Genomic DNA, 20,323 nt, shown 5'->3' with positions numbered 1-20,323 from the left:
ATTATTGAATTCTTCCGTGTAATTTACTTCATATCACATGTAATAGTTTAGAAACTTGGTTATCGATGTAAACTTGTAAGTTGTAGTGCAGCATGCATGCATTAGTATTCTCATCTGAGGTATTTAGTAGATCAATTATATGTAACAATGAACATCCGTTCATAACCAGCTCTAACATCTATCAAAAGGGTATTAAATATGTAAAATAGAACTCCAAATAGCGACCATATGTAGGGGAAAAAAAATCATCTCGACAGCGAGTGCAAGCTCAAATAAACACTCCAAATCACTCCACACGCACTCCCAAACACCACGCGGCGATCCACCGGAATCACCGTATACATCAGACTCGCCACGACTGGCCGATATTTAAGCCTGGCAATCATAATCCCCGGCATATCCTCGCGAACACGCGTTGCCGTAAATGCCCACGAACCACCCTTGAGTAGGTTGATCAGCACGATGAATAGCCAAATGTTGACGACGGAGCCCACGGTTTGGTCGAGCATGAATTTAATGACAAAGTTTTTCGTGCCGTTTTGATTATTACTGGCGGCTGGTAGTCGCGAGGCGTGTGACGAGGATTGTACGCTGGCAATGCTTTTTTCCTTGACGGCCAGTTCTTCAATTGGTATTAGCACTGGATGACTATCAATGCCTCCTCTACCAGCAGCAGCACGAGCTCCTCCAGGCGACGAAGGAGAAGAAGACCGCGAGAACCAGCGGCGCAGCGAGGTTGGGAAGCCAGGGTAGTGCGCTTCCATCCATCGCTGCCAGTAGAAGTTGATGGGCACGATGATGATGCAGTACGTCACAAACTGCACGAGCGCGAGCAGGCTCAGTCTGAATGGCTCCTAATACTACTAATCAGCTGGGTGTCCTTTTAAGACTATATGATGGTGGAAAGATAAGCAAGTACGTCTGAGTTCCACTGGTCGATAATCTGCGCCAGAATGTTTGAGATGGCGTTCACGATTGTCGACTGGAACAGCGTCACGTATAGAGGTGACCACATTTTCAGGTAGCTCAGCTCAATCAGCTACAGCTATAGCTTCTGCGACACCCACCGTGCAGCTGTTTTATAGAAGCATATGTATGTACGGTGAGAAGTTGGCTACCCCATCGTCTTCTACGCTGGAATAAGAGAGCAAAAGAGCGCTGCTAGAGCGATTCAAAAAGAGTGACTTGAATAAAAGAACGAGCGACTGACGGTATACTCGTCGTGGTTGAAGGCTGACGTCCGCTGCACGTGGTCACGTTGTGTCGTGTCGTGTCCTTTCGGCCGCTGGCGCTAACGCAACATGGAACATCGCTGAAACAACATTTACTACTACTGCTACTTACTAACTATACAGCATCTCAACTTGAACTTTTATGTTTATTCATCACTTATGTCTAATCAACTCGCTTGCGGAATATCACAGTCGGCCCCTTCTTGGCCACCACAAAATGGTCGACCATGGCAAACTGCCCGTCTGCGTCCTCGCCCGCCGAGTCGGCGAATTCAATATCAAACAGGAACATCAACCTCGCCAGCGTGATGCGCATCTCCATCAGCGCCATGCTCTTGCCAATGCACCCGCGTGGTCCCAGACTGAACGGGCAGTACGCGCGGCGTCCAATCTCGACGTCGGTCTTGGTTGATGTCCAAGAGAGTCCTGTTGTGTTTGACTGGCAGGTTGTTCCTTCGATCCACCGCTCTGGAATATACTCCAGCGGCTCGCGGTAGTATTCCGGCTGGCGATGGATGGAAAACGCTGGTGTGCCGCAGTCGGTGCCTGCTGGAAGGTAAACGCCGTCGACGTGGGCGCCGCCCTCCATGGCTTCGCGCGGAATGGCTCCAGGCACAGCGGGGGCCAGGCGCATGGCTTCGTCCGTACATGCTTTGAGGTAGTCCAGGCTGTTCAGCTGCGCTCCGCTGATAATCTCTTCCACGTCCGTGTACGCGGCACGCACTTCTTTCTTCAGAGTCTCCAGCACCCTGGGGTTGCGCACCAGGTAGAATAGAGTCGCCGCCAGACTGGTCGAGGTGGTGTCGCTGCCTGCGATCATGAGCACGTTGGATTCACCCCACAGCTCCTTCATCGACAGGCCCTCGCCCGTTTCCGGGTCCTTTGCGTTGAGCAAGTAGTAGAAAAAGTCCTTTTTGGCGCCATGGCCGGCCTCGACTCGCTCCTTGGCGCGTTTGGTTGCTTCGACCCGCGAGTTCATGATGAAATTCCACCGCTCCATTGTCAGCTTTCGGATAAAGATCTTGTCGAGGCCCCATCGGTCAAGGGGCATCCACAGTCCGCACTGTCAGTTCATTAGCATAATCACAGAAGATATTCGGATTCCTATACACACCACGTAATGCCGGTATGCAGCACTGTCGACCAAATGCACCATCCGGCGCTTGGCGCTGTCAATCAACATATCAAAGCTTTTTCCAAAGCACAGCTCGCCCAAGACATCGTAGGTCATGAAGCTCAGCCAATTGCTCATGTTGCGCACGACAAGACCCTTTTCTGTCTTGTATTCGTTCTCTAGGATAATGTTCCGGCTACTATCAGCCTCTTCGCCGAGGACCGCGCAAAGCTGGCGGATGTGGATCAGCACCACGTCTTCCATGCCCTTGAGCGCATTGTCCGAGAAGGCGTGGCTCAGCACACGGCGTTTCTTGCCGTGCATCGTCTTGTCAATGGCATTGTGGGTATTGTAGACGCCCTTGATGGCGGTGAAGCCGTTGTAGAAATCCGACTTCTTCAGCCGCTTGCCGTGGCCGTAAATGTCATGCAGGCTCTGGGCCGTGTTGAAAGAGACGAAATTGGGAGCCACACGCACATACGATCCGTACTGCCTGTGCAGGTCGTGCAGCCACAGATGGCGGTCGCCCTTGAGTGCATGGTAGAGCTGCACCCACGGCGTGATTGATTCGAGGAACGGGCCTGGAATGCGCCGCAATGGGTGGAAGAAGCGGTTGTATGCGACATAGCCGGTGAGCTGCCCCAGTCAGTTTCTCATTCTGTCTTGATCTGAATAATAAGACGTACCAAAACAGCAAGCGAGCCCAGAGCAACGCCCGCTGCAAACCGCAGCGACGTCAGGTGTTCCAGCAGCATGGATGACGGGTGGTGGTGGCCGCAGCTAGCCGGCGGTAAGCGCGTGAGGAGAATGTTACGCGTCTTTGTTATCCAGCAATGCGAGCAACGTTTGCGGAATAATCGCTTGCTTGGCTCCCCAGGTTTCAAGCTGGCTGGCCGGGCTTCTTATATCACTCCCCATCGGCTAATGGCGGTTGGTGTCTGTATACTGATCGCTTCGCTTCGGAGACTCAGACTGCCGCCCACTTCCGTGGATCTACCTCTTGATTCCGTGGATCTTTCTTACATTGCTGATTATCATTATTAATCTGCCTAACTCAAGCGCCGCTGTCATTATTATTGCTGTAGCCGTGTGCACCACCGTCCAAAATCCACTGCTCGTTGTCGTCATTGTCATCCTGCACGCGCCGCCAGGTCTGCTTGGCCTCTCTATGGCTGCTCTTGTCGCTGGGCTGATCGTCCACGCTGCTCTTCCAGATCGGTCGCACAAGACCTCCACTGGCAAGCAATGGATTCTTGCTGAATGCTGCTCCACTGCTACCCCTGCTGTTTTCAGAGCCCGCAGCTACTAGCTCGTCTGCTGCTGCTTCTTCGGCAGCAGTATCTTCCCTTGGTGCGCTTGATGGCGCAGCCTGATAAGTCCGCACGACCCGGCCACCTTTGATATCTAGACTCATGATCGTCTTTTTCTTCTCCCACTCTGGTTTGGCCTTTTCCTCCAGCTCGCGGAGTATCCTCTGCTGTTTCTTCAATGCCAGCGCGCGCTGCGCAGGGCTCATCCATTGCGTTGAGCCTACATTTGGAGTCTCAAAGTCTGCCGCTTCATCCACTACACGGGTTCGCTGCGCGTTGTGCGCCTGGAAAGAAAGAAGCTTGTCGCGATGGGCCATTGCAGCGTCCAGCTTGCTAGGAGACGCAGAAGACCCGGAAGCGCCGGGCCCACCAGTATGATGGACTCCCTCATTATGCACCCTCATCTTCTCCTGTCCCCGCTCAGCGCGCAGCTCCTTGATCATGCTCTGTATTTCCTCGTTGGACAAAATTGCCGCGCCGCAGAATGAGCATGGCTGGAGACCTTCTAACGAGCAAATAATCTTTCCACAATTGAGGCAATTTGGAGCGGGCGTAAATAGTGGGTGCAACAATGCATCGCAGTTGCACGTTTGCTTGTTTTTTGAGAACGTAGGATTCGTAGACACCTCAAGTGCCGCGATGGCTGAAGTCAGGTCGGCGATATTCGTCGTCGTCACAGACCCCTTTCCAGGTGTTGAATGTCCAGACCCAGCACCACCAGATGATGGTCCAGCATGCCGTGAGGGCTTGGCTGTCTTTGATTTCACATTAGGCAGATAATCTGATATCAACGGACCTGCAGCCGATGGGGGAGCCTTGGAGCTAGATTTTGGACCCGGGGACGGGTTTCGTGAACTCGCTGCCGAAGACGCATACGGTGACGGTGAGTTTGTCGTCTTTGGGTACAAAAACGCAGCTGGTTTTGTGGACAGCGATGGCGTATTTATATTTGTATTTGATTTGGAAGACCTGGCCATGTAGTCTGTCTCTTGATCCGCCTTTTTGTATGCTCCAGATACATCGCCGTAATTATCCGGTCTCCGCGGGGGCCCCGTACTATGTAGAGGCGCCTTGTTCCGTTTGGACTTCTTGCCCTGGCTCTTTTCTGGCCGTCTAGCATCGTCGTCGTTGTCTGTTCGCGGCGTCGATGTACCGGACTGCGGGGAAGGTCTGCTGGCATTGGCATCGTTGCCGCCGCGTCGGCGCGAATTGAAGGATGAGACGAATTCGAGAACCACGGGGGAATCACCCAAGAGGTTTCTCAAGTGCTCTGCGCTCTCTTCTTTGGAGAGTCCGGCGGTGTAGGTGATGATCTGCGTGAGCGATTCTTCGTCGAGCGGAAGGAGGCTCGACAGTTGGGGCACAGCCCACGCAACGAGGTCTCCAGACATGGCGGCCGAGTAGAATGTAGAGACTGGAGAAAGTCGAACGCCCCTCTAGTTTCTAGGATGTTCTTGAACCTGACGGCAGCCTAAAAGAGCGTCAATAAGGGCGTGTCATGAGATTGTGCAAATGTGAAAGTGACCAGAGGCTCTGCGTGGGTCTTCAATGTCGCGGTCCAGAATAGGCAAAGCGCCATCTGAAGTAAATCAGTTGACTACTGACTAAACGTCCATGTTGCTGTTTATATTCAACAATAATTTTAAATATACAGTCTGTTAAGTATTCTGCGCTTCTTGGCAAAGTATTTCCCCACAAACTGCACAGCCCAACACCTCAAAGCAAGCTATCGTACAGATAGGAGACCGAGTATCATTCGATACTGGGGAAATGCAAACATCAATGATAACAATGCCAGGCAATAATTTCAAATAAGAAAAGAAAAACATAAAATCACCACTGAAGGGAAATCCAGACCACTCCATGGATAAACAGAACAAAGTAAATATGGAAAGAATAACATAATGATATGCACATGATAGTAACCTCCTGACGCCCAAAATGCTATGTAGTCGACACCCATGTTGTTGTAGTTAGAATAGCATTACCAAGTCTTTGCAAGTGAGAAAAATTAAGAAATGGTGCTTCAACACAACTGATCTTTGGTCTAGTTGTTGTTTTGTAAGTCGTGAAACCCTGGTCTTGGATATTCAAGACTCTGTCTTCACGATACCATCGTCCGATGGGTCCTTGGAAGCCTCGGCAGCCTCTTCGGCTATCATCGTATCCGGCGTTGCCCCGTTTTTCAATTTACTCGGAGGCGCTGGCTTACTGGGGCCAGGCTTTTTTGGTGTGTTAGGCTTCTTCTTTTTGGGATTGATGGGCGCCACATCGCCATCTGAAAGTGGTCTCTTGTGTGGTCCTGTAGTAGAGGGCGTAGCTGATGCACCATCGCGGTTACGAGTAGTGTTACGCCCGGATATCCCCATGCAACGGTCAAGGTGTGCAGTCACTCGGTTTGTTTGAAAATAGCGTGGACAGTTCGGACACTTGATAGTTGGATATTCGGGTACGGCTTGCTTGGACGAGTTTCCATCAGGGGTAGACGGTGGGCTCGAAGCCGGTGTGTTTGTGTTGGCGGTTGTTGCCTTCTTTTTCTTCTTTGGCTTATCAGTCGCAAATGGATTACCGTGGACATCGTAACCGGGCTTGCTGATAAGAGGATGTTTTGTGCAGTACTCTCTGGAGGGATCCGGAGAGGGTTGAGCGCCTACCCCGGCAGTTGGATAGAGCAATCGAGGCAAACGGCAGTACGGGCAAATAATCTCTTTTGTCGTGGCGAGCGGGTTTCCTTTCAAATAGACCTTTCCTTCGTCGTAGATTGCACCGTCCGTCTCCACCCTCACTTTTTTCTCGGGATTGTCGCCGGCTTCGACCTCTGCCTGCTGTCGAGCCAAGGTAACGGCGGATCGCATGCGAGTAATCTTTTCATCTCGGTGGACTTTTGCAACAATGTCGTGGATAATATTGTAGAAGGTCTCGTTCAAAATCTCTTTTGACTGTCTCTTTATCAGGTTTGGACGTCTTCGTTTAGTGAAAAAACAGCTTACCAAGTCTGCAAATGAACCCGCTGAGCAAACTCGAGAGGAAGTATCAGATGTTTTTGGTGCATCGGAGCCCGCCATGTTTGCGAGGACTGTCTCGCTCCGTCCCTGTTTGAAACAACGATCAGCATGGCCCTAACAGCATGGATTATTCTCGTTCTTATTTGGCAAAGAGGATGCTATACTCTCATGACAGCAAAACCTCGCTGACCCAAAAAAGTCGTGTCGCCATCGCCGTGCCACTAACCTTGGAGAAAATGACAATTCCACACGGACTCAGCAGCACGAAGCTTGCCGCACCCCAGTCACACTCATTGATTTATTAGCTAGCTTCCCATCAATTTGTATTCGGTTATCGGGTGTCGTGCGTCTGGCGCAGTCAGAGTCGCACTGCTTGGTTGACACAAGGAAGCGTAGAATCGAGTGTAACTTGGTGATTAACGTCGGTGGCTTGCACGCCTTGCAGATGAAAAAAAATGAAGCCGTCGAGCCAGTAAAGCGCTTGACAGAGCTCTGCTGGGCAATTAATCGTGATAGAACAGGTTCAGTCGAGGTGGTCCGGTCTGGAAGTGACGTGAGGCGGGTAGGTGTCTGCAGGTGAACGGGGTGCTTGTCAGCGGATTGAGCAGTGGCAACAAAGGGCTCGGCAGGTCACTTACAAAGCCAGGCTCCGCCGTACACAAATACAGCGGTCTCCAAAATGGCCGATGGATGCAAAAACACTCGAGTCGGAGCAGCAGCGAGCAAGCAGGGCGATCAGCTGTATCCGAGTGCCAGCGGACATTTCTCGCTGGAGCCCGGCTGAGGGCCGCTTTGCCCCATGCGGCTAGCGCCAGGCCTCGGCGATAAGGCCGTCTCTTATCGGCTTCTCCGCACTTCAATCCCTCCCTTGTACGTGCTGCATCGACCCCTCTCTGTCGCTCACTTCTCGCAGACACGCACCCTGCCTCTCATGGCGTATCAGTTCTTCGCAAAAGCGCCTGCCCAGAAACAACGAAAAGCTGCTGCCTCGTCTCCGCCGCTTGCTTCCCTCTCGCTGCCCGCTTCGTTGTCCAAACAACAACCGCCGCTGCACCCACCGCCTCTTGTACTTCCGCAGTCGACTTCGTCTTTCCCAGCGAGTAAACCTCCTTCTATTGGTGACCCTGCTTTTCAGGCAGTACCGTTCACAGAGCCGATAACTAGCCATCAAACGCCGCACCCGCATATTACGATTGATCAGGTCCGCACCGCTCACATCCCGTCTCTGAGCCGCATAACCAGCCTTTTGCTCCCGGTGCGCTACTCGGGCTCGTTCTATACGGCATGCATAACCGATCCAGTGATCTCTTCATTGGCGCGCGTGGCCGTCTATCATGATCACCCTGTCACTGCCGGCCCCGTGGTTGATCCCACCGCGGCCGGGGGTCTAGGAGGTACGGATAAAGTCATTGGAGGTATCAGATGCCGATTAGAAAAGCTTCCTGCAGAATTCGCCGGACGAAACAATGCAGAGGACAGACCACCAACAAACCTATACATACAAACCCTTCACCTTCTATCTCCGCACCGCGGTAACGGTGTTGCTGCTGCTTTACTGCACGCTTTGTTGTATTCCGATCCTAAATCTCCAAACTCCAAGTCAACCCACCGTGTCTCTCCGCTTGTGAGACACTATAATGTTCGTACTGTGACTGCCCATGTCCACGAGACTAACGGAGATGGACTTAACTGGTATGTCGCTCGTGGGTTTCGCATCGAAGACGGTGTCATCAAAGGCTACTACCGACGACTGAATCCCGGGGGAGCAAAAGTTGTCCGACTGGACCTTAATTGGGAGGATCAAGACGAGGGAAAGAGACATCAAGAAAAAGTGCAACAGCCAGAAACAAAGAGCAGGGAAGTGAACGAGGACGAGGATGACGATGATGACGATGGCTGGGAAAAGCTTGAAGCAGAAGATGACGATGCCGACGACCATGGCGTCGTCCATCTCAGTGACAGCCGCATTCTCGACGGCGGAGAAGATTCACAATCGTTGACCGCTAACTCGGTGAAACGAAAACGAGACGACAAGGAAGAAGACGTCGAATAAAAACCACAGGCGCTATTGTATGGCAGCCTAATCTATTTCATAGACTTTCCTTTTTGTGCTTTGCGGCCTTTTTCTATTGCGCTGCTGCCGCTGGCCTCTTCTTTTTATTTTATACCGCATTTGTCTGATAGATGCATCAGATACCCATTACGATATAGAGTTCTTTTGTTTTGTTTTCTGCACTGTCTGTCTTGTCTGACTCAAGAGGTACAGCCTGCTATGGAGTACGGATGAGCCCAGGAATTTAAGTATAGTAGATAATAAATTCAACGGGTATCCTATCGCGCTCAAAGATGAAGGAAACAGAGGAAATATCAATAACAAAAAAAAACATTGAATGTACAATATGCGCCAACCTTGAATGCTTATGCTTGACATCTCAACACAAAGGCTGCAGCAATCTATCTGCAATATATACTGGAACCAAAAAAGTAGAAGTGCGGTCTGTTTCCGCTGCTACGACATGCTTAGCCTATAATGCGTAGTTCTCCGCATGAAGGAAAATTTCGTCTTTGGTGCGGTCGCTCAGGACAAGCTGCTGTAGCCGAGCCACTGTATTGGCTACTTCGACTCGCATGCTTGGTGGTCCGCAGACAAAGACGCAAGTGCGTCGGCCCCAACTTTTCGATTGTTCGAGAAGCATGGCTTTAATATCAGGCCGTCCGTATTCGGTGCGCCAGCTGTCCTGTTTTTGCCGTGGAAGAAAGGCGAATCGTGTTAGGGTGCTTCTGCTCTGTTGAAGAGGAGCTGGTGCAGGCTGTGGACTTGGCGGATATTGTTGCTGCGCTTGTTGAAATCCGAAATCGAAGTTATTATTATAGTGGCCGCTCTGCGGGCTCGGCTGCGTAGCCGGATAAGCATAAGGTGCGTATGGATCGTAAGGCGGATATACAGGATATGCCTGTCGACTCGGGCCGGCACCTCCAGGAGGTATATAAGCACCAGGAAGGGCGGTGATAGCATCTTCGTTCTCACGCCTGAGCTCTTTCTCCCGTTCTGGGTCCCCACCGGCCTCTTCGCGAATCCAAGCCGAGTTGCGTTTGCTGGGCAACCCATGGATAATTTCATTTACTACCTGTGTAGCGGTTTCTTTGTCCGAGTCCGAGTTTGTCAAGTAGAACTTGCATTGGACAGAGTTTGGAGGAGCGAACTCTCTGCAAATTCTCAACTCTTCTTTGAACCACTCCATGGTCTCGGGGGTCTTGAGTGACCATATGACTCGGACATTGGCAGTGACAGCATTGCCATCCCTCATTCTCTTGATCAGATTGAGTAACTGGCTAGCAATCGCAGTGATGCCGCTACCCCCTGCAAAGAACACAACGTCGTCAAATGCGGCCAGCTCTCGCTGCATTCCGCCATATGGTCCATCGAGGAAAGCCCGATAGATTTTATACGGCCCCTTTCTCCTCGCAGTTTCTAAGACCTTGCGTGTAAATCCTCCAAAAGGTCGAAAGACAACGGCCATGTCGCGATATTCTGGGCCGTAATTTGATGGAAAGTCATCGCTGCAAAGCGAGGCTATTGTGAATGGGTGGTTTTCCAATGGCGAAATTCCCGGCATTCGCAGATACACATACTGTCCGGGCCTCCACCGCATCTGCGTTGGTATCGTGACTTTCACTGCGTTTCCTGGGAGTATGGTGACTGCAGACTCCTCGCCAATCAACCATGAGAAGCGCAGAGGACTGAACCAATTCAGCCAGAATCCTCGAATGCAGTATGAGAAAAACCACACGGCAATGGTGGCCCAGAGATAGTTCCAGGAAAGAAGAAAATTCTTGGTGTGCCAAATCATCATGGCTATAAACACCACCGCGATCGGTCCATGCAAATAGGCGAATAGTTCATAGGTTCTTGCACGAATATAAGACAAGGAGTGAATGCAGAGAACAGCTAATGGAACAAATGCTGCGATTCCACTGCCATAAATATACATATGCACGCCTTGTGGGACAAGGCTTTGTTTGAACATGGCGTATGCGCCGTCTTTCCATACTGGGGTGACGTAAAAGGGAATCATATGGACAAGGCTCATGAGGAGGCAGAGATATCCAAGCCATCGATGAAGAACATTGAGACGTTCATGGCCGATTCCAGTTACCAAAGTTAAGACATTGGGTTTGGTGCCCATCGCAACAATCCAAGGAATCATCGCCAACGCAATCATCCCTGCTCGGATAGCCAATGGCGGGGAACCCAGAGCGATACTTGAAAAGTATAGCGGTTGAGGAACAAAACAGTAGATCACGATGAAGATGAGCGCGATAGAGACGATGACAATGACTGCGAGAGGCGGAAAAACGAGATGCAAGCCTCCAATTCTCAAGGTTGGAATCGGTCTGTAGAATATCCAGCGAAAAAACGCAACGATATTATTCAAAGGCGCCACAGTAGATGACCCTTGCGCACGAGTTGAGGGAAGGGGACCCTGCGGTGGGAAAAATTTCTTGGTCGAACTGTCGGTAGCAGCGCTTGGAAGCTCGTGTTCCGAACCACTCGTAGGAGACTTGACAGCCGGTTCCTTGTAGATAGCAATTCGCACGCGATCACCCAAGAGATGAAATACGCGAACCAGACCAGTGAGAACAACGAGGACAACGCTGAAGTATACCCATGCCAGCGCATATTTCCCGGACTGCGCCCATGGGTCTCTTTGCATCTCAGCTTGGTCGTGGGCCGTTATCGAGGCTGTAATCGGGATATTGATGCGTTTCGCCAGCGAAACTAGGGAATCAAGGATATTGCTAGACATCTTGACGGGTTTTGTTCGTCAACGTCGATATCTGAGGTGGTGTTCAGGTTTCGAGCTTTTCAATACCGTTCACACCCGATCGTACCAGTGCAAAATCGAGACTGTTAGGACCGGAAGCTCATGAGCGCTTTTCTGGCAGTCGCGTGGGTTATTCCTGTAAGAATGATTCCAAAATATAAGGTGAGGTTCGCCTAGGATTTCCAGAATCCACGGGTCACGCTGACCAGGCGGTCAAAGAAATAGCTGCTAAGTAATTAATGCGTGGATATGAGAAACATTAAAAGGGAGAAAAAGAGGCATCAAGCACTCATGCAAGCTAGATCATTGGCCGTCGTTCTCATGGACAGAAGGGCAGGTGAGTTTCCAAGGTCGACAACGTGGAAGGTGCGTGCAGAGGTTCGTGTTGGGAAAGCCTCCGTAAATGTATTATTTTCCCGGATCGAGCGGGGAAGCTTTAGACTGGTGCAACAGCAGCATTATTATTCTGGGCCCTAGAAGCTAGAGAGAGCATTTGACCGGGATCTCTTCCGAATGTGCCAAAACCTGCGCACTCTGAGCAGCCAAAAATAGCAGTGCTCCTGCGGGAGGACGACGGCAATATGCAGTCCAAAGATACTTCTCGAGGCCAGTCGACAAATGACAGAGAAGCCGTATGCCGAGCTCGACTTTAGGGTCACAGTGGCTGCGCGACGGTACCAAGGATATCCCACCCGAGTCGTCCATATTGGTCAAGCCATGCCGCCTGCGTCTTCGACTAAAAGCAGTGGCCCTTTAGCCCAAGGCGATCACCCAGTCAGATTCGCATGTCGAGTGCTGCACTGCTTGCTAAACGGCCGTCGATCATGATTGATGAACGAGTCGACATGAGAGACCAGCGAGCGAATGGACTATTCGTATTAGCCGCTGATGAGAAACGACGAGGGCAAATCAGGCGGACAGAGAGCAGTCCAAAAGTGATAGCGGCCCAAGCTCTGCAGTAGCGTGAGGAATATCGACGCCGGCGTGCGCAAGTGAAGTGACTGGCCCGCCCATTGGCCCAGCCCAGTTGCGGATGGCGGGCACTAGCAATTAAAGCGTGAGGAATCGTTGATGTATCATGTGGGTAGGACGAAGTGCTTCGTCCTGGGCCGGACTAAAAATCGCATCTTGTGCAGTGCACAACGAGAAAGAAGGCTCTCGTGGTGAGCTAGATTCTGGATAAAAATAGGTCGCATGTGCCGGTGGAAGCCGCGTTTTCCGTCGTCAACAGAGGGGATGTCACGTGACGGCTGCCAAAGAGGAAGGCACGACATCTGGAGTGACGACGGTCTTAGACACACGACTTTAGACGCATTGTTGCTCTTCTGCTAGAAGGAAGACAGCTGCACTTGAGGCCTTTGGAAAAGGTCGACCGGTCAGTGAACAACAGGTTTATTCTACTCGACGCAATGATGTAAACGGTGGATGCTCAAGCTTGTCTGATTGGCTTCCTAATGTCACCGCCTTCAGGTTGAAATTATTCTGCCACATCAAATCGAAAGAACTGCCAGGCACTTTTTCAGCCAAAGAGCGACGATTCGACTCCTGGGTTGCATCGCATTCGAGAATCACTGGAAATAATGGCAGCCAGTGCTACAGCCGGAGCTCCGGTTATACCAGGTCCTTCACCACCGTCGCTGTCCCTCCCACCTTCTCAATTCGCGCGCCTGCAACCTCACGCCTATCTTCTTGCTCACCTGTCGCCGCCTCCTTCGAGTCAACAATCGCCGCTACGAGCCAACGGCCGCAAGCCGCTAGAGTTTAGGGCAACGTCTGCCAACTCTGGCTCCTTAACACACACTAACGGCAGTGCTGTCGTCAGGATAGGAGACACTGCTGCAGTATGCGGGGTCCGCGCCGAAATCCTACACACAGAAGACATTGCGTCTTGGGGAGTTTCTGCACCTTTTAGCGGAACAAAACGAAGAAAGACCCAGCCAGACAATGATGATAGCGGCGAGGACGACGAAGATGAAGATTGCGATGACAGCCAAATCAGGGACCTCAACCTTGTCGTCCCAAATCTTTCTTTGAGCACAGGGTGTGCGCCTGGCTTCATTCCAGGTGCACCTCCATCAGCCCTGGCGCAGTCGCTCTCACACCAACTCCTATCGATGTTGCACAGCTCCAATATTGTACGCGCAGATGATCTACGAATATGGTACCACCCCCCAGACTTTGACGCCATTGGGCGTCAAGAGGCGGGCCAAGATACCGAAATGGAAACGGATACCGCGGGGGACGAAGACTCAGTAAGTCCCGAACCAGAAATTAGGGGGTTCTGGGTACTCTATATCGACGTGATGATGATTTCACTTTCTGGGAACCCTTTCGACGCAGCATGGGCTGCTGTTCTTGCTGCTTTGCGCGACACACGACTACCCAAGGCTTGGTGGGATGTGGATAATGACATGATCCTGTGCTCGGATGAAGCTTCGGAAGCGAAGAAGCTCAACCTTCGTGGTCTTCCAATCGCAAGCTCGTTCTCTGTCTTCGAGGCAGATGCTGCCGCAGACTGGCGTGCCGTCGTCCTTCCGGACGCTGAAAATGGCATAGCCAAACAAACATCTAGTGAGCAAAAGACATGGATCTTGGCTGATCCAGATGGCTTCGAAGAGAACTTGTGCCAGGAGCGGATATGTATCGTAATTGATCAAGATGAGAAAAAGGGTGTGACAAAGATTGTCAGCATGGAGAAGAATGGAGGCCTGTCTGTTGGCCGTGACGATCTCCGGACGTTGGTTGATATTTCTACGCAGAGACAGAAACAGGTCAAGGCGATACTACAAGGGTTACAATGAATCATTAGATAGTTAAAATCAATAAACGGTACCAATTCATTCTACATATATAGTAAATATTATTATTATATAATCTTAGATGCGAGACCAGTCATCCAAGCGCCGGAAATGCAACATGCTAAGTAACGCCGTTTAGTTGCATGTAGGTTAATCAGTACCAGTACCCTCGCTAGAAGTCTTTTGAGAACCCAATACCTTTTTTGGTAAGGATATCGACAACGAAAATATATGCCTTTCATTTGCATCATCCTTTTTCTTAGGCTCCCCTTTAGAGATATTCTGAGCAACCTTGGGATCACCTGACTCGGTCTTGGTAGTCGAATTTGGTGTTTCCTTTTCCTTTTCCTTCTTCTGGAGATCATTGTCTTTGCTTGGTTCGGTCTGTTCAAATGGGGTCTTGACATCCCCCGACCAAATCCGCGCAAACAACCCCCGCTTTTCTTCTGGTTTTGCGTTTTCGTTTTCCGCGTCTTTCCCACTGCTTGGCTCATCCTCAGAGTCTTCGCTAATGTCTGAAAAGGCAGACATGAAGCCTAGTTCTCCTCTGCAAATGGCAGTACCCCACAACGATATGAGAACGCTCGGGACTAGATAAAGCAAGGCCGGCTGAGCATGGTTCCAGAACTGCATCACCATTAGGGTTGTAATCATGCCGACTATGTAACCAACGATACTGGCATGGAAATAAGGTTTGGGGAATGCCTGCGCATCAGAGTAAGGAGGTTCGAGTGATGAAGATTGAACAGGATTAGAGCAAGTCCAGAATCGCTCGCCCCATTTTCCAGTCGCGTTTTGGTAGATTGGTTTCGTATCATCTTGCTCCGACTTGGCGCTCGCGGTCTTCTGCGAGCTCTTGTATTTGTAATACATGTAAAGGTCGAAGCGTAGAGCTAGTCCGATCATCATTCCCGGGACGACGATGTCGCCTAACCCTAGCATGGCCAGAGAAAGTTCCTTGGAATCAGAACCAGGGTCGGCAGGACGAGGAATCAACAGTTTGATGGGCACATCCAGCTTGGTTGCCACAGTCACCATCAAAGGGGTGAAGAAGACGAAATAAATATCGTATAAAAACAGAGAGCTCAGGATCAAGGAACCAGTCAGAAAAGTCGATGGCGACATGAACTGTAAAGAGCCATAGCAGAAGCTGAATCCTAAGAGGTTGGTCATCCACCAGGGTTTCGCAACAAATGCAAAGTATGCAACCGCAACCAGTGCAGTGCCTGCTCCGATGACATCTAGAATACCAAACCGCGTTCTGATATTGGCAAGGTTGCGCACTTTTAGGCGGAGCCGTAGTTTTTGATACACCAAGCCACGTATTGTCCATAGAGAACCGAGTACAGCAGTGGGTAATGGAATGGCTCCAAGGAGGCCTGGAAGCGGGGATTTTCGCTCGGCCCTAGCCTGGTTGTTTGCTCCCTTGGATGCTATAGAAAGCATATTTGATTGCTCAACTTTCCACTGATTACCTCTGGAGCTATAGCTCGCAGGGAAAACGAATGAGCGCGCAACAGCCAGACCGTCGGCCAGGAAGGTGGTCGTGAAAAAGAGGCCCATTTGGGAAAAATAAAAACTCAAGATCTTGTTGAGAACTGCAGGGTCCTCTAGCCACTTTATGATGAAATATAAAACACCCAGTGTCAACCCCGCCACCAGAGGAAATATTAAAGCATCCGAGGGCTCCAGTCCTTCCATCTTGGGCTTTTTATCACTCCATTCATCGTCGTCTTCGTCCTCTTCGTCTTCATCCGCGGTCTTGGCTTTCTTTTTCGGTTTGGCCGCTGACGAGGGCCTAGAAAGAGAAGCGTGAGCTCCTGCGTAAATCGGTAGTAAGGCTGATAGAATCAAGTGCGTGTAGGTGAGTAGGATGGGTCGCATAACGAGGAATTGGTCGAACGCCTGCTCAACGAGCTGGATCGCCGAGCTAGGTTCGGCCATGACGGGGGCGCACGTCGACCGTCGAGCGGTCTAGAAATTTGGATAGAAGCCTATATATTTCGAAGTTTTATAATTGCGAATATCTTCCCTGATGAGAGACTGGAGAAATGGTGGTGTTGGAACTTGGAAGTTGCGGACAGAAAATGTTATTGCGCGCCGACGACAGGCTGGCGCCAAGTGCGGAGAGCCGGACAGGTCTAAAAACATCAGAAAACCTTCCCCGCCAGTTCCTTTTTGACTGACGACCAAAGACTACTCGCGACTTTGCACTTATTCATTCAACACAAAAGAAGCCCGAAAGATCTGCTTGATAGAAATCATGGCTACCGACATTGCTATTGACACGACCATGGTATGTGCTGTATTCTTTTACTCTTATGTCTGCGACTGACTTGTGACGCGCCAGGGTTCATTTGTCGTGGAACTCTACAATGAACATGCCCCAAAGGTAAGATTACTGAATGGATCTCGATTAATACACAAATTGCTGACTTTTTGTACTACAGACCTGTAAAAACTTCGCAACCCTTGCCCAGAGGGGATACTACAACGACATCGTCTTCCACCGCATCATTCCCAACTTCATGATTCAAGGCGGCGATCCTACCGGCACCGGCCGAGGAGGAAGCTCCATCTACGGCGAGAAATTCGAAGACGAGATCCATGCATCGCTGAAACATACGGGAGCTGGGATCCTGAGCATGGCCAACAGCGGACCAAACACCAACGGCAGCCAGTTTTTCATCACCCTGGCTCCCACGCCTTGGCTGGATGGCAAGCACACAATATTCGGGAGAGTCAAGAGCGGGATGAGGGTTATCCAGCGCATGGGATTGGTGAAAACAGACGGTGAGGACAGGCCTCAAGATCCAGTCAAGATTGTCAAGGCGCGCATCGTGGAGGAAGGAACCGAAGATTGAAGGGACCTGAAAGAAAGAACAATGCAGTATGGCTGTCTTCATCTAAGCAGTGGCATATATAGGCAGCGGTGTACGTTGGCTATCTCTCCGCCAAGGACACTTCATCCGGACAGTTGAGACTGACTGGTGTCAGTCGTCTCCAGAGCCCTTCATCTACGAATATTAAGGAGAGGCCTTGCGACGGCGGATGTCCTCAAAGCACTCTTTTTGTGCGAATGGGCTATGTTTATGAACTTTATCTTAAATCCAGGATTGCAGATAGCAGAATGTATCACCACAAAACGAACTGCTCGTGTCAAATGTTTCCATCCAGAGCAGCAGATACAGGGTGAAAGGTTGGATCTACCACCCTTAGGATATGCCAGTGAAGGCGTATCGAAAATAGACATAGCTGCAATAGTAAACGCAGTGCATCTGTAAAGGGTGGCGTGTTGTTGGAGGAAGAGATTTTTGTTGTGGTGGGAAGAAAAGCTTTATGCGGGGGCTCTAACTGTTCTTGGTTTAGCCGTTGACATTGTTTACACTGTTTACAACAATAGCATATTAATGTGGGGGACCTGTGAATCGTGATATTATAAAAACAAACAAAATATAACTAGTCTTTTCGGCACGTGCACAATACACATGTTTCCTGATGTCCCGACCCCCGCTGCGTTGACTTCAAACTCCCGTCCCTCGATTATCTGCTAACGCTGGTTTCGACAAGGATGGAGGAAACAATCGCCGAGCTACGGCGTCAGCTTGAGGAAGTGAGAGAGGCGCGAGAAGAGGCAAAAAGACATCAGGAAGAGACAAAAAGGCAGAAAGGCGTCAGGAAGAAGCAGAAAGGCGTCAAAAAGAAGCAGAATTACGGGTGCAACCCAACACACTGTCTCACCTTCTCGATCGCTGCCACAACTCTCTATCTCAGGCGATTCGAGTTGAGACGAAAGCGACCCTCACGACCCAAGGTGACGCGACTGACCCTGTCAACCGACTCTATCCCCATCGCATTGTCCCTTGGCTTGACTTCTCCCGACTCCAAGAACAAGTCTGGAAGAAACTCGGCCGCACGGCCGCCTTTACCTCGCGTCCGCTCTTCCCATCTGATAACCAGCTAGACTATGTTGCTATGACTATCCAGAACAAGCCGATTTATTCAGAAGACTCCCTACAGAACTTTGAGCGCAGGACGGTCGACACCTTTGTCGAGATGGCGATTGAGAAGTTACAAGATGACGAAACCCTTCGACACGAGTTTGGCATCCAGGGTCGAGTCACCTTCTATGACCGCGCCAACCCAGCGGAAACCTTGCTTGAGAATAGCTTGGGGCAGATGAATCTTCAGGACGTGCGACTACCAAACACCAGGAAAGGGAGGAGGGCACGAAGACGCAATCGCCGCGCCGACCAGTCCTGCGTGCACATTGTGGCCGACGAGCGAAAAGAACCGGTGTATGCAGTCGAGTTCAAAGCGCCACACAAGGTGACAATCCCCGAATTGGTGGCTGGTCTACACCAGATGGATCTCGATCGGGATGTAATTGGCCAGGAAGGCGACACGTTCGAGTTTTATGCCACCTACCTCATCGCCGCAGTGATCACTCAGATATTCTCATACATGATCGACAGTGGAGTTCAATACGGCTACATCTGCACGGGGGGGAGGCTTTTGTTTTTCTCAATATCCCCAAGGACGATCCCACAGTTGTTCGATATTTCTTGTGTGTCCCGAATCAAGACGTGCAGGTGAACGATGAGTTGCGCCTCCACCGGACAGCCATTGGTCAGATGCTTGCCTTCACTCTTCAAGCGCTGGCCGCCGAAGCCCCATCTCAAGAGTGGCATGATGTGGCAGACGACAAGCTAAAGACTTGGGAGGTCGAATACTTAAATGTGTTGAGAAAAATCCCTGAAACACTCCGTAACGACCCGCCAGCCTCCAATTATCGAGCCTCGCACTGGAAACGAGAGCCGAAGACACACGATACACGATGTCAATCGACTAAGGAAAGTGAAAGCACAGACAACAAACAGACCTCTCGGAAAGGCGGACAATCTACACGACCCTACTGCACAACTGCCTGTATCCGCGGCATGGTCAACCGAGACCCTCTGGATAAAGAATGCCCCAACTGGAAACTCCACGGTGGACAGAGACACTCCATGGGACCACGGGAGTTCACACGCCGTCTTCACCGTCAACTTGCCCGAAACCGAAACCATGGGTTTGAACAACTCCACGTCTGCGGTCGGACGGGTTACCTCATCAAAGCTACTCTTTTATTACGCGGATACACTGTGATAATCAAGGCTACCACGGCAGACAAACATCATTTCATTCAAACAGAGGCAGACAATTATCGTTATCTCAGGAGCCTGCAGGGAAAACAGATCCCCGTCTGTCTTGGGACATTTACGCCACGAGTCTCATATTGGTACCACGGTCAACTAATGGAGCATATGATGATCCTGAGCTGGTCAGGAAGCAGGCTTCAGCACGTCATCAACGACGAAAACTCGAGTTTCTTCCACCAGGAGCGCGAGAAAGCCCTGGCGGTGCTCCGCTCGCATGGGATGATCCACGGCGACTGTGAGTGGCGCAACATGTTGTGGGATGAGCTAAGTAGCCGTTTGATTGTCATTGACTTGGAGGACGTGAAATGGCTCTTGAACCAATCTCTAGCAACACGTCGGGATCATCGCGTCGGGGCGGGAAAAAGCAGACAATGGCCCCTGTCTAGCTCAACTACTGTCTGCACATGACAGGTCCTAGACTCGTAGACGTTTACGTCTACACCTTCAGGTCACATCATCTGCTCGTGATGTCCGTAGGGAAGAAAGTACAGTATCGATAGAGCTGGTACCTTGGTTTCGCTTTTTTGAGGTATGAAGAGCTCGAGCGTACAACAATCATCCGACTTTTGCCGCTCTAGATTGAATTTTGGCCAGCTCCAAAGATCACGAGCAAAGAGAGCGACTGCTGCAAACGGAGTCACAAGATGTATTTTTATGAGATAATGTATTATGAGATAATGTTTAAACGGCGATTGCATATTGCATGATAATGAAGCGTTTCTACTACAAGCACTGCGCACTCTCAACCCTTTGCCAGAACAGACACGTCTTTCTTTACAATTTGTCGAAAGAACACAATGGGGTTGGCTGGCGGCTTTTACATTTCCCTGGCTGTCT

General features: G+C 50.6%; 8 protein-coding genes across 8 annotated transcripts; 4 read left to right on the top strand and 4 right to left on the bottom strand.

The window, feature by feature from the left end:
- Nucleotides 1–245: 245 nt before the first annotated feature.
- TRUGW13939_04146 (uncharacterized protein) lies at nt 246–5,047 on the bottom strand (the record flags this gene model as incomplete). Its single annotated transcript, XM_035487323.1, has 6 exons — nt 246–854; nt 920–1,039; nt 1,405–2,295; nt 2,347–2,982; nt 3,033–3,164; nt 3,488–5,047. 6 exons carry the CDS (start codon nt 5,045–5,047, stop codon nt 246–248), a joined length of 3,948 nt encoding a protein of 1,315 aa, XP_035343216.1.
- A 699-nt stretch (nt 5,048–5,746) lies between these two features.
- TRUGW13939_04145 (uncharacterized protein) lies at nt 5,747–6,721 on the bottom strand (the record flags this gene model as incomplete). The annotated part of the gene is made up of 2 exons (XM_035487322.1): nt 5,747–6,595; nt 6,647–6,721. The coding sequence occupies 2 exons, from the start codon at nt 6,719–6,721 to the stop codon at nt 5,747–5,749; spliced, it is 924 nt and encodes a 307-aa protein (XP_035343215.1).
- Nucleotides 6,722–7,592: 871 nt separating this feature from the next.
- TRUGW13939_04144 (uncharacterized protein) lies at nt 7,593–8,714 on the top strand (the record flags this gene model as incomplete). Its single annotated transcript, XM_035487321.1, has 1 exon — nt 7,593–8,714. The coding sequence occupies one exon, from the start codon at nt 7,593–7,595 to the stop codon at nt 8,712–8,714; it is 1,122 nt and encodes a 373-aa protein (XP_035343214.1).
- A 472-nt stretch (nt 8,715–9,186) lies between these two features.
- On the bottom strand, nt 9,187–11,469 carry TRUGW13939_04143 (uncharacterized protein; the record flags this gene model as incomplete). Its single annotated transcript, XM_035487320.1, has 1 exon — nt 9,187–11,469. The coding sequence occupies one exon, from the start codon at nt 11,467–11,469 to the stop codon at nt 9,187–9,189; it is 2,283 nt and encodes a 760-aa protein (XP_035343213.1).
- A 1,598-nt stretch (nt 11,470–13,067) lies between these two features.
- Nucleotides 13,068–14,288, top strand: TRUGW13939_04142 (uncharacterized protein; the record flags this gene model as incomplete). The annotated part of the gene is made up of 1 exon (XM_035487319.1): nt 13,068–14,288. One exon carries the CDS (start codon nt 13,068–13,070, stop codon nt 14,286–14,288), a length of 1,221 nt encoding a protein of 406 aa, XP_035343212.1.
- A 147-nt stretch (nt 14,289–14,435) lies between these two features.
- On the bottom strand, nt 14,436–16,229 carry TRUGW13939_04141 (uncharacterized protein; the record flags this gene model as incomplete). The annotated part of the gene is made up of 1 exon (XM_035487318.1): nt 14,436–16,229. One exon carries the CDS (start codon nt 16,227–16,229, stop codon nt 14,436–14,438), a length of 1,794 nt encoding a protein of 597 aa, XP_035343211.1.
- Nucleotides 16,230–16,548: 319 nt separating this feature from the next.
- Nucleotides 16,549–17,149, top strand: TRUGW13939_04140 (uncharacterized protein; the record flags this gene model as incomplete). Its single annotated transcript, XM_035487317.1, has 3 exons — nt 16,549–16,581; nt 16,636–16,677; nt 16,736–17,149. The coding sequence occupies 3 exons, from the start codon at nt 16,549–16,551 to the stop codon at nt 17,147–17,149; spliced, it is 489 nt and encodes a 162-aa protein (XP_035343210.1).
- Nucleotides 17,150–17,856: 707 nt separating this feature from the next.
- TRUGW13939_04139 (uncharacterized protein) lies at nt 17,857–19,894 on the top strand (the record flags this gene model as incomplete). Its single annotated transcript, XM_035487316.1, has 3 exons — nt 17,857–17,898; nt 17,949–18,759; nt 18,837–19,894. The coding sequence occupies 3 exons, from the start codon at nt 17,857–17,859 to the stop codon at nt 19,892–19,894; spliced, it is 1,911 nt and encodes a 636-aa protein (XP_035343209.1).
- Between the last annotated feature and the right edge of the window lie 429 nt (nt 19,895–20,323).

Source organism: Talaromyces rugulosus, chromosome II, assembly GCF_013368755.1.
Source record: "Talaromyces rugulosus chromosome II, complete sequence".
In the NCBI taxonomy this organism is placed as follows: domain Eukaryota; kingdom Fungi; phylum Ascomycota; class Eurotiomycetes; order Eurotiales; family Trichocomaceae; genus Talaromyces; species Talaromyces rugulosus.
Note: the sequence above shows the minus strand (reverse complement) of the source record. Positions and strands in the feature narration are given on the sequence as shown.